The sequence below is a fragment of the Tribolium castaneum genome, chromosome 1 (assembly GCF_031307605.1).
Source record: "Tribolium castaneum strain GA2 chromosome 1, icTriCast1.1, whole genome shotgun sequence".
Taxonomy (NCBI): Eukaryota; Metazoa; Arthropoda; class Insecta; order Coleoptera; family Tenebrionidae; genus Tribolium; species Tribolium castaneum.
In genome coordinates, this window is record NC_087394.1 from 21,561,152 (window position 1) to 21,574,592 (window position 13,441).

General features: G+C 30.2%; 1 protein-coding gene across 2 annotated transcripts in view; it reads left to right on the top strand.

The window, feature by feature from the left end:
* Positions 1-9,341: 9,341 nt before the first annotated feature.
* LOC656709 (uncharacterized protein) overlaps positions 9,342-13,441 on the top strand; it is a 36,007-nt gene continuing 31,907 nt past the window's right edge. Inside the window, exon 1 of one of the 2 annotated variants that reach the window (XM_008201008.3) lies at positions 9,342-9,473. Coding sequence is in view for 1 of the 2 variants with exons in the window: in XM_015978191.1 (XP_015833677.1) it covers positions 9,471-9,473 (3 nt within the window). In the remaining variant the exon portion in view is untranslated. The remainder of the gene's footprint in view (positions 9,474-13,441) is intronic. The other variant, XM_015978191.1, reaches the window with a different exon arrangement.

The window sequence follows — 13,441 nt, forward strand, 5'->3', positions numbered from 1 at the left end:
TATATAGTTAATTACCCCCTAAAGGGGTTAAATGGGGTTATAAAATTTTAGGTTACGTATACAAAGGGGTTCTCAATTTGTACATACCGTAACTTATACCAACAGTATGGTCATTTCGACGTCACCGTAGATGCACAGTGTAATGAAAAGCTTAGGGACAGTTCAGGAACTAGGGGTGGGCCCGAGTGGTCCAGTGCCTACCTAAAAAATCTCTGGCCCATCCTTGTGCCCACCCAAATAATTGCCACTTAATTGTGATTAATATGTGTTTAAAATTTTAAACGGTTTTAAATTAATTAATCAAGTTCTTTATTATTGACAACAAAAGCTTATTCAGCTCGCAATAGCACAGTCAGTACCAAGACACGAAATGATATAGGATATATTATTCAAAATAATCTTAATTTGTCGTTAATAAGCCGAGGATTCAGAAATTTTAGATTATTTGTATAAACACTATTATCGTCTACACTATAACTCTAGTAATCTTTGTCTGCAGGTACATGTTTAAAAAATAAATATCCTTACATATCCTCACTGCTGAGTATAATTTACTTTTTTTCAGTTTTATTTCTGACGTCACGAGCAATACATACGACATTTTGAATCTTTGCAACTTTGCATAAACATAAATTACATTTATAAAAATAAGTAACCGTTAAAAGATTGGTTCATGTTTTTTTATAAAAAAAGGTAAAAAAAATATATTAAAAAAATGTAAGTTTCGTTTTCTTTAGTTTTTGAAAAAAACACCTCTGGTTCAGAAAACTTGTTGATTTCTATTGAAATCAATAAAAAGGATTTTATAAAAATAAATAATTTTTCAAACGGTTTCCCGTTTCCCAGCGTTGGCACATCTACAAACTGTGATTTTTTTGATGAATTTTAATTTTTTAAATTAAAAAAACTGCTAAAGTCTGATGGGAAATTAAAAAATAATTACTCATCGTTGTGTTAGGGAACGATTACTTAGTGTGAAACATAAAAACATTAAAAAATAATAAAAACTGTAAAAGTTAACAAAATAAGTTTATAGCTCCAATAAAAAATATGACTTTAGGAATTTTTTCAAGATTTTTCCCGTGATCTACACATGCTTCTCAACAACGTACCACTGAGTTGGTGCGCCAGTTTTTGAGCACCTGTATACCGCATTTTACACCAACATTCACAGTACCTATGTTACAGTATGTACATACACAACATCCACAAAGCTTTTATAAATTTTGGAATTTTAACCTATAAGAAAAAATATTTTCTTGTGATTGAAATACATTATTTTTTACTGTTTAGTGCATCTTTTAAATAAAAGCGTTTTTTTTAAAACATTTTTTATGTATTTTTATTTTAGTTTCATTTTTCAGTTAGTAATTATTGTAATAAAGGCGAATATGTTGTCAGATTGCTCACCCTACTTGGAGCAAAAAGATGGCGGTAGACCGGTCAGATGTATTGGATTAAAAATTAAACAGCAATTTATTTGAATGAAGAAAAAGAAAGTTGAGAATAAGTGTGATAGTCTTAAGCAAACAGACTTAATACTGTTAATTACTTAATTCCGGCTGTTTGTTAAAGTGATTACTGGATGACATTTTATATTCATATCGATGAAATCTTCATCTTTATGACGCTGCTAGTGCTACATACTTCTCGTTACATTTAAATGTGACGTCTAATGATTTTTGGATTAGTTGCTTCATTATTTACGTACTAAATTACGTGTGTGTACAACTTTGTCATTTTATTATTTGGCACAAAAATGATTAAAGTTTCCAGTAATCGCGTAGTTTACGTCAACACAATAGAAACCAATTTATATCAATTACGGGTAACACATTGTGTTGAACACTGGGATAATCTACAGAAACACATGGGTTAAACCTGGTTATTTTTTTAAATCGAATGGGTTTTTTCAACTTAAAAACCGCAAAGTAAACTCAAATAAAATAATGTTTTGCGATCGGTAAATGTACATACTTCGACGAAATAACGGGCAAATATATGAATTTGTTATTTTTATTTAAAGTCGAGTTAACAACCCGTTCCTTGCGGAATAGGTGGATGACCAGAAACATACGGACATGCCTAAGGTCGAAAGATTTGTTATTGAAATAACTTGTGTACAAAAGGCTGATTTAAAGCCCATCGTACTTAGATAAATTTTGCAAAATATTTATTATGCAGGTGATAATGAGATCAAGCTGTCAACCATTTTTATGGAAATTAACTATTTAAATGATGCGGTTCAAGGTTAATTTTAATTGTTGAATAAAATGTGTTAGTAGGACGATTACATAATAATTTTACATTATTTACTCAAATTAAAATAATTAAGATGACACCACTTTGAACAACCATAAGTATTTTGCTTATTTCCGATGTTTTAATTTAATGAGAAGTTTTAAATTAATTGTGTCCCATGACGCATCTGACAGGATTTACTCGCAATAAAGCAGCGACAGTAATTCTAATAAATTATACACTCTCTTTATAATTGAATAATTAATTAAGACGCCACGCATAATCTTCATATCTGGAAAAAAGCAGAAACACGTTTGTTTTAATTTACATAGAATAACTATATTTGTCTTCTGAATGTTTTTTGGCGAAATTACCAAAAATAATGTAAATACATGGCATAATGATGGACAAACCAGTGTTAATATAATTACTTGCTAACGTATCGTAATACTGGTTTCAACCAGACCTAATGCTTAATTTCTCTTAAATTCAGTTTCTTTAATTCACCATTTAACGGTCAAAGCACAAAACAAATACGTAACTTTTATTTGAAACAATTAGCCGTAATAAAAATTATTGGAAATTGTAACTTTTCAGTGTTTTCAAAAATCTTGGTTTAAAGATTACTTTAGAATTTGTCTCATCTACAAATAGGTGAAGTTAACAATAATTGTCATGACTTTGTTAATTGCTAAATACTTCTTGGAAATAAATTACGTGTTCAAGAAGTTTTGGCTTCGTGTTTATTACTTTATTAATTTGAAATATGACGTCAAATATTTAGTTGATCACGAAATACAGGGTGGTCCCGATATAACATGCCAAATAACAAGGGCGGATCCAAACATCATTTTAATTTTTTAATAATATAAAAGCCTAATGAACAAATATTTTTTTAAATAATCACATTAAAGTCTTTTTAATGCACATTTATAAATAAATTAATAAATAAATTATTTATTTCTAATGTATTTCGCTGTCCACTATTTAGTTTCAGTATAAGGAAAGGTGTTTGATGTTTTTTTTAACTAAAAATAAATACAATTTTCTAGTGATTGAATATTCTTCAACGCGTTCATAAAAAACAACTGAGGGCCTGAAGAAAATAAAATTAAAATCGTAACGTTGCCAGAAAATTGTATTCTTTTAAGTGATAGTTCCAAAAACACAAAATATCTTTCCTTAATAATAATTATAATAATGAATTATCGTCATTTAATAAAATAAATAATATTATAGGAAGATTCTCAAAAAGTAAAACAAGTTCTTTTTTTGTCCAGAAATTGTTATTAGTTAACTGTATGAAAATTAACATTGCTTGTTGTATTTTATGTTGTAGTTTTTTTAATTATGTATTTGTTTGTTTGAACTAATTATTTCAATAACTTAGCAAAATCCAAATTATGATTAACAACTACGTATATAAAAAATGCACACAATATAGGGCGTTTTATATAAAAACAAAATATAAATTTGGATTGTAACATTTTTTGGTTAAAAAGTTCTTTTGGGTTTTATTTAAAGGTTTAATTAAATATTTTAACATACCGACATTCAAAGTTTCATTCAATAGTGTAACAATATATTTTTTGGAAGGAATCTCCAAAAATTAATTTCTAGATCCGCCCCTGTAATAGATTTACTATGAGTAGAAAAAAATTTCTAATAAGTTTTTTCGTTTTCGAAATAAAAATAATTGATAATTATTGAAAATTAGCTGTGCGCTAATGATTTAAAAAGGTAAGTATGGTTGCTTAGATGCAGTCATTCTTAGAAGCACTTTAATTAATTTCTGATTATGACTGTGATCAGTAGCGGCGAATGTGTATGGATAGGGGTTATTTTATCTTCATTATTTTTGACCTAACAAAAAAAAGGTTTTTTTAGATTTGTTGAATGCTTTAATTACCTAGAATTTTTTTGGCAGGTTATATCGGGACCACGCTGTAGTGTATTTTTTTTAAAATGTCTCACAAATTAAAAAGCCAAAATTATGTCATTAATAGAAACTCAGATAAAAAATAATGTTACTTTTTTTTAATGTTATTAGAAGTGAGTAGAGAGTTTAGGTACGTTTTCTCATATCGCATCGACACATTCGTGTAATCAGTTCGCTCATTATTCGCCTCGTGATTGGCCTCGACACTCGTTGTGAGCGGTTTTTTGGGCGCGAGTCAAAGGCTTCCATAGAAACTAATGTACGAGGGTAGTTCAATATTTACGGTCTCTGACATAGAAAAAGAAAGAATTTTTAAAACATTTGTTATTTGTTTCTCAACATGATCTCCCTGGACTTGGTCCATCGATGTTCCAATGCTTCAGTACCTGTCAAGAAAAAGTTTTCCGGTTGCACCTCAAACCAGCCATTTTCTGCGGTCATTATGACTTCATTATGATATAACTTCATTATATCACGCAGATTTTCTTTTAATTTTGGAAATAGGTAGTAATCAATCGGTGCCAGGTCAGTTAAATATGGAGGGTGTTTTCCGATTTCAAAGCCAAGGTTTTGTATAGCAGTCACGACAATGCAGCTCATGTGACCAGAGCGTTGTCCCGATGGAACAAAATTTTGAGTGCCAACTTTTCTGGTCTTTTACGCTCGATGCATTCGGGCAATTATACAGCGTGTTCAAAAACTGGCGCACCAGCTCAGTGGTATTTATTGAAAAACAAGTGCAGATTACGACAAAAATGTTGAAAAAAATTCCTAGTCATATTTTAAAAAATCGGGAGCTACAAACTTATTGCGTTAACTTCTTTAGTTTTCATTATTTTTTTAATGTTTTTATGTTTTTCAATAGTTAATCGTTCCCTAACAAAACGATGAATAATTATTTTTTAATTTTCTATCAGATTTTAGCAGTTTTTTTAATTAAAAAAATTATAATTTATCAAAAAAATCCCAATGTGTATTAGCTGTTTCAAAACTATAAAAACACCAACGTCGCAAAGAGTTCCTAATGATTAGATCTCTCATTGGAAGTATAAATTACATTAGCTATTATATTCTTAAAGTGCATGAATAATATATGTAACACCTAATTTTTAGAGAAAATGCGACGTTGGCGTTTTTATAGTTTTAAAACAACTAATAGATGTTGGAACACTAGGAATTATTTCCTGCGAAACCGTTTCAAAAATAATTTATTTTTATTGTTGATCAAATTCTATTTTGATTGCGACTGTTAGACAACGTTCATTTATCAATAACTTTAATAAAATTTTTTTTACTATTTTTACTTTTAGATGTAACCAGTTCTTTACCACACACCATTGAGTTGGTTGCGCCAGTTTTTGAGCACCCTATAGAATTAACCCTGCATAATAAAACCCATTATTGTGTGTCCACACTTCATCTAATCGATCATTAGAATTCCTTCTGTATCTTAGAACACTGACCAAAATCTTTCCAGCCCCCCTTGAATTCGAAATTTACATGGAGGTGAAAAACCTTTGTGATGTCATACTTATACTATATACTTTGCTTTTTGCCACTTGGTAAAAAGGAGGAGAGTCTACTAAGAGATCTATCATAGGCTCATATGCTTGTGAATTTCAGTTGGTGTTAATCCTTTTTTTGCAAACAGTCTATCACCATTCTGACTTCGCTTTTCTCCATTTTTTAAAATTGTCTGTCATCGACCAGCTTAACTATTAATAACTTTTAAAGAACAACACGCACCTAAACAAAACTTGGCACAACAATTCATTAATAATGATACTTCTCATAGAAAAATAAGTGCCGATATCATGCAAAGCCTTCTATGTCAGAGCCCGTAAATACTGATCTACCCTCGTATTCGTTAAAATCTGGCGAATGCGTAAACAGACGCTCGCGTTGTGATCACGAGTCACTTGCAAATGTACGCGAGTGGCGAGGCGAGTTCCGGGCGCGAATGCGTAGATACGGCATCGCATTTTAAACATTGCAGATTTGAATGTTTAAACAAAAAACTTAAATAAATAATTTCCATATTTAAATTATTATGAAATGCCACAAACAACCAACATAACATGGCACATTATTGGTGCAACTTCTATACTAGAATATTAAATTAGTATCCTTTGGAAATATTAGTAGAGATTGTATTAAATCATAATGATATTCATGTCTAATGACGTAAGGATATCTCGAGAGCTTTTATTTATTTACATTCAATTTTTAAATTGTTGCATAATTATTATTTGTTGATTTATTCTTCTGAAGTATGCTTTGTCCTCAACACAAAAATTTTGTATGTTCAAAAAAAGCCACTGTGTTTTAATGAAAAATATTGTGAACAGGATTTACGAGTAGAAAAACCTAATCGATTTTCCTTTCACAAAAATATCTTGCTGTTTATTTATTTTTATTAAGAACATAGTTTTATTACCTATTACCTATTACCCTTCTTTAGTGTTTTGGGAAATTTTGGCGAGTTTAGTTTGGTGAGGTATGACATACCCCAATTCGTTTTTTTTACTTAAAATAGTTTTTTTGTTAGTAGTTGTAGTTATTGTTCCTTAACACAACGATGAATAATTATTTTTAAATTTCCTATCAGACTTTAGCAGTTAAAAAAAAGTAAAATTCATCAAAAAAATCACAGTTTGTAGATGGTCCAACTCTGGGAATTATTTCCTAGGAAACCGTTTCAAAAATAATTTATTTTTCTTGTTGATCAAATTCGGAAGTAAAATTACCGTTGGGGGCGCCACTGAGCTAGGTCGAAAACAGTAACCATAAATGGCGGGAAAATGTTTATTCGGATATTTTGAGCGTTGTACGAATTTTGGGGCTTCACAATTATTACATTGCCTAAGCGGAATGATTACTGCATCTTTGATGCAAGAAACTTATGTTGATAAATGAGAGATGACGAGGAAAACACGAATAACGAATGACTGTTTGGTTCACTTTCTTTATTGGAAAATTATTATAAAGACATTGAAAAGCCTACCTTTTGGCATAATTTACGTTTAAATGTATCAGCAGTTGTTAATCTTTATTGTAGTTTTGTAGATTTACCGCAGCATTTCATGATTTTTTCAGTGGAAAATTCTAACCTAAAATTCATAACACTTCACTAATTTATTGGTTTCTTGAGCCCAACTTTGTGTTCGCTGTGATCCATTACTATAGTCTTTAATTAGACAACTGTTTGATAACACTTTGTAATCAAAATTTAAATATTTTTCACTTTTTATCCACTTTCAAGTTCCAACAACAAACATTTTATACCACGAAAAACTACAGAACCAAAGTCAACGCTAGTATTTACCACCACGTACTTTTAAAGTAATTCTTTCTATTGTAGTAATTAACACTATACACGCAAAATTGTTGAACAATTCATTAAATGTCAGTTAAATGTGGCATTACGAAAATTTCTTTACTGTTTTCGACATAGTTCAAAAGTCATCACCAGAGGGCGTCTAGTTAATTTTATTTCCAAATTCCATTTCGATTGTGACTGTTAGACAACGTTGCCACATATCATTTATTTAAAATTTGTTATTAATCAATAACTTTAATACAAAGAATTTTTTTACTATTTTCACCTTTATATGTAAGCAATTCCCTACCACACTCCATTGAGTTGGTGCGCCGTTTTTTGAGCACCCGGTATAATTGGATGAATTTACCTATTATCTCAAAAAATGTAAAATAAGGTCAAATGCTGCAAATAGTTTATAATTTTTTTACGAGTATCTATCTCTTAACTCAAAGATGTTAGAGCTACATTAAAAATTCAATAAAAAATCTTACTTTTTGATAAAAAATCGTACAAACAAAACTTTGTAAGAGTATAAAGTTGAAACCATCGAATAAAAAAACTCCATAAAAATTTAATCAAAAACAAAAAAGTGCAACCATTTCTATGAAAAAAAAATTTTCACATGTAACCACTGCATTTTTTTAAACAGATTAGAATCCGTCTCAAATTGATGGGTTAAATTACTTAACAATGTCTTTGCCCAAGGTACTGAACATCCTCGACCAACCAGTGGCGGCGTTAAAAAATAACAAGCAATTGAAATTTTTTGGGGTATGTCATACCCCACCACACTAACGAAGGATTTAGTTAAAATCCAATGGCTTTGATGACGTCAGTATTAAAATTAACTTTAGTGTCAAATAAAGGAGCAAATTAAATTGTGACGTATAAATGACACTTTTCGCTTCATTAAAAATTCTTCTTTTTCAATAACGCAAGTCATACCTACAAGCGAAATGTAAAATAAATAAAACATTATTATAAAATTTACTTTTAGTAGTAATTTACGCATCATAATCGCCGGGTACTTAACAATGCAGAGACAAATACGTGGATGAAGCATGAATAAACATCAATGAAAATCTGGGTCGAGGCTTTTTTGTTCTAAAAGTCCACAATTGGGAAAATTTGATATTGTTTTTATATAATGCAAATTGTTTTACTTTGTTTTATAATCAAAACTTGTGCAAAGTTAATTTAAAATTTTATGGCCTGTCTTATCTGATTTATGGTGAAGTCACACACGCGAAAAAGTAACGATCTGAAAAACAAAATTTTATGTGTTTATTAATTTTTAAAACTAATTTTCGGAAAAATATAATAATTGCGTGCGTGTGTTTATAGTTGTATTTGCTACAAAAATAGATAAATTTGGAGTACCCAAAAGTGGAAATACCATTGTTATTGCAACCGGAGTGAATCAGAGACTCAAAGGTGGTTTCTGATAAGTTCCCTCACGTGGAAAAAAACTTCTCAATAGACCGGTGAGTAGTAAACATTTACCCAATTACAAAATAAGTAAACCGCTGGAAAAATTTAGAGTGACATTGTATGGTTAAGTAGCAAATTTATCAAATTTAACAAACGCGTGGCTTCAATAAACGCAAATCCGCAAGAAAATAACAACCATTCTTTACTATTTCCATTATCAGAGGCCTAATACCAAAACATTGTAATTCTGAGCCCAGGATTTTAAGCAAACAACACTATAAAAGTGCTTAATTTAAAAAAAATAAAATGCCAAATTCCGCAATTTGAAACAATGTCACGTCGCTGTTGTCTTTTGAATCAGCATTAATTACAACGATAAGCAAAACAGTGGATATCGCGATGGCAAATCCAAGTCTTTTTGTCGTCACAATTTTATCAAAAAATTTTTTGAGATGGTTCTTCGCAGTTGACGGAAAATCTCAGTGAGATCGTGAAGTGGAAGTGTTCAGTTCATCAAAGGATTATGTTACCAGATTAATGGTAGGATTATACAAGATTTAAGTTTTATTTCCTATGACGAGATAGATATTCAAGTAATGGTGTATGTAGGTTAGGAGAAGCAAGGTTTCGTCTTTATTGAAGGGATTATCCTGATGCAATTAAAATCCTAGTTTTATTTACCATTGATTTGAGATTACGAATTGGATTAAATTTTTAAATAGGTGATTTACCTAATCTTAATAAACTCCTTGCGGATGCAAATAATTCGACATTGATTGATTGATGAATACAATAAGTTCGTTTGTTACTACCTACTTTTTACAAAGTAATTATTCGACGTCACTTTTTTGCACCTAAGATGCACCTTTCATTTTATAATGATTGATTGTTTTGTATACAAGGATTTTTAGCTAGCGTTTTAATTCTTTTCAAATCTAAACTATGGCTTAACATGCAGTTTTATTACTTTCTGTTTTTGGTATAAACCATTTTTTTGTCTTTTGAATAAAAAAGGTAAAAAAACTGGTTTAAATCGAAAATAATAATTAATTATTATCCAAATTATTTCAACAGAAGGTATGTAGGCATTCAAGGTAAAAAGGAGACGATTATAATCAATCGAAAAAAAATTGTAAGGTATGTGGACCTAGCCTTAAAGCAGTGCGAACTAAGCAAAAAATGAAATCGAACCCATTTACTAAACTTTCTTATATATCAGTTGAATTATAATAATTTTGCAGAATTAGCGACAAACTATTGTTTCAAATACTTTCTACCGGTCCTACTTACCTCCTACTCCCATTGCAAAATAATTTTTGAAAATTATTTTTAAATAATTACGTCAGATACATACATGAACCCACAATTCTTTGTCTAATTTGAATACCAACTTACCTCGAACTTGTTTAGCAGATTTTTTGTTAAAAATTTTGCAGCAAACTTTTTTTTAGATTGCTATTCAATCGGCAGAGAACTAGTTTGTTGTACCGGATGTAGACATCAAGGCCTTTTACAAAAAAAAACTTTGTAACGTCTTAAAACATTAATCCACATGCTCTAGACCAGACTTTTTTATTTTTAGTCAATCTTGAAATCTCATCTAAAACTTATAATCGTTGGATAAGATAGAACTCAATCGATTAAGCTTGATTTTATCAAGATGATATTCCATAAAGCTTTTATTTCTTTGTTGTGTCGCATGCAGGAAATATTTTATTGCCTAATGTTTGTGTTCTTCTAGTTATTTTCCCACTGAAATTCAACCCTAGCTCTTGCTAACGTAACTGTATATGTTCTGTGTTGATACGTCAACTTTATCTGAATTTTTGTGTCATTTGATAGCAAGTACATTGTCACACTACGACTTAACTTAACGACTAGACAATGACCATTCCTTCGAAGAAATCTTCAGGAAAAAACCCATAATCCGTTATCTAAAGTGAATTTTAATATCTGTTTGAACGAGATACAATACTGGAGTTTAAGAAACATGAAGATACAATCTGATTTTTCTTGCATTATTAATTACAAAACATTGTGAAAGTGGAATATGCTCAGTGTCGTACAGAAAATGTGCAATCCATTTTTTAAGAAAGTTTACGTATTGAAGAACTTTCTAGGTACCTGTGAACTTGTGTTAAGTAAAATATAATATTTATGAGAGGTCATCGTTATAAATTAAGATGAGTTAACGAAGGAATCCGACCTTCAACTTTCCTCTCATGGTCCACAAGCGCGAAAAGATGCGATTGTTTACGTTTCTGTTAGTTGAAAAATGTCTGGAAGGAGCTCTTCTGAGTCAGCATCGAGCGGAATAATCCGGCAGAAACAGTTGCGATCGTGGTCAGTCTAGATCACCCTCTTTCTGTGGTTTCAGTTAGTTATAAGCAGCTGCACATCACTTTGATCCATTACTTATTAATAAGAGAATTGGAAGCAATTAGCTTCACCACATCATTAAGCAACGAAATGAAAAAGCTTCCGGTCGATACACTATTACAAAAAGCCTTTGGAAATCCACATTCACTTCTTTTGACCAATTCCAAGTGTTACATTATTGTGGTACGAGTAACTGTAAATAAGGATTATGTTTTAGTTGCAAATACCTGGCGGTCAACAATTTTTTAAGTACAATATTAAATGATTACGAAGTCATTATCCGGGATCAGGTCTTTTAAAGCTGTCCTTGAGTGTCATTAATTTCATTATGTAGTTACATTAACTTCTTTTGCAGTCAGATAGTTAAAATCTTGTTTGCAGGTATGTATTAGTTTAAATAAAAACAAGATTTTTCGTCTCGTTTTTGGTTAATCGATGTTTTTAAGAAAAACCCACTGGTGACACATAATTTTGAACAATTATTACTATGTACGTTATTGTTTATAATGATATCAAAATGGGAAAAAACAATAAATATAAACTTGAGATTTCTAAGTATCTAGTGAAAAAATATTTTTAATTGAAATTGCAATTAAGATAAATTATTGAAAAGTGCTGTGTAATAATATCATGTTACTAATACTCTGGCAAAGCTCTGCCAACTAAATTTCTACTATTAAAAGTACCATCCTGTGGAAACATTTCCCATCTTATTTATTTTTAATTTATTCTTCTGGCATAGTTATGGTTATTTTATGGTGTGCACAAGAGTAACAGTTTGTCTATTACTAGTCGAAGAGTGTGTTGATTTGTTTTGCTTTTACCTTTTACCTTTTTGAATAATGTATTAATGCCTTATTTTCAAATTTCATTGGGAATCAAGATGAATAGTTAAAACATTCAGTTTCAAAAATTTTCAAAAATTGATATATACTTTTTGGAACAAATTAATAACAATTAATTTTTCCTGCAGTGAGTTATTTTTTTTGCATTTGGCTTGGATCGGTCTGAGAAAGATACAATATCAAATACAGCAAAAACTCTTGCTTTAAATTAACTAATCGAACGTAATAATAACTGACTAAATGTTAACACATCTAAATTTTGAAATTTAGTTTTCTCAATATTAGCACTTTTATTGAAGAAAATATGCTTTGTCAATAAATTAAAATTTCTTATTATTTTTTTAAATCATATGTAAAATAAGTAATAGCTATTTACGTAACTACCCCAGAAACGTACAATGTGTTTTTAAATTATTTTCATCTAGTCAACTTTGAAATTGGTTTACATGTAAAAAAATTTGTGCCGCTCTGCTTAACAGAATTCTCTGTCAATAAATGTCAAAACCGTCAGTTGTGAAATTCACAAATTGTCAATTAATTAATTTAAAAAATTTCGTTAAAATGCAAGTAAGCTGTTATACTGTGCAAGAAAACACTTTTATTGTCGAAGCTTATTTCCAAATTAGAGACTTAATAAGTAGAGAATGGTTATATTCAGTGTCATTAATTCTACACATTGTACAAGGGAAGCAAATATAGGGTTAGGCATTAGAGAGTCTAGTAAAACATCATTTAGCAACAAGGCATCATTTAGCAACAAGGTGCTACAATTGTTTTATGCGGCCGTAAATGTATGAATTTGATGTATTTTTATAGAAAATTATATTTTGCTCCCTGAGCTGAGTTGGGGATAGAAGCTATGTCTTTATCTCCCTAAGAATTTTTTATCTATTTTACCTCCCACGGTAGGAAAAGCTATATTTAGCACTCATTTTACCTCCCATGGCAGTAGAAGACATATTTTGCACCTACTTTACCTCCCGTGGGAGTATAAGACATATCAACTTTACCTCTTCAAATTCGGCAAAATAGCAAAATATCATTTCTTATTAAAGCCAGACGAAAAAATCATATTAACTTCGTACTTTGTGTCCTTGATATACAGGGTGGCCCACTCAAAACAGTCCACTCGAGTTTGACAATTTTCTACGGTTTCATGCACTTCTATCCATAAGGTTTTTTAGGACTACAAATTTCATGGCTATTTCGAACATTTTATAATTAAATAATTAAAAAAATAAACTAATTTTTAAAATGAAATTTCTTGTAAAATATTACACCAAA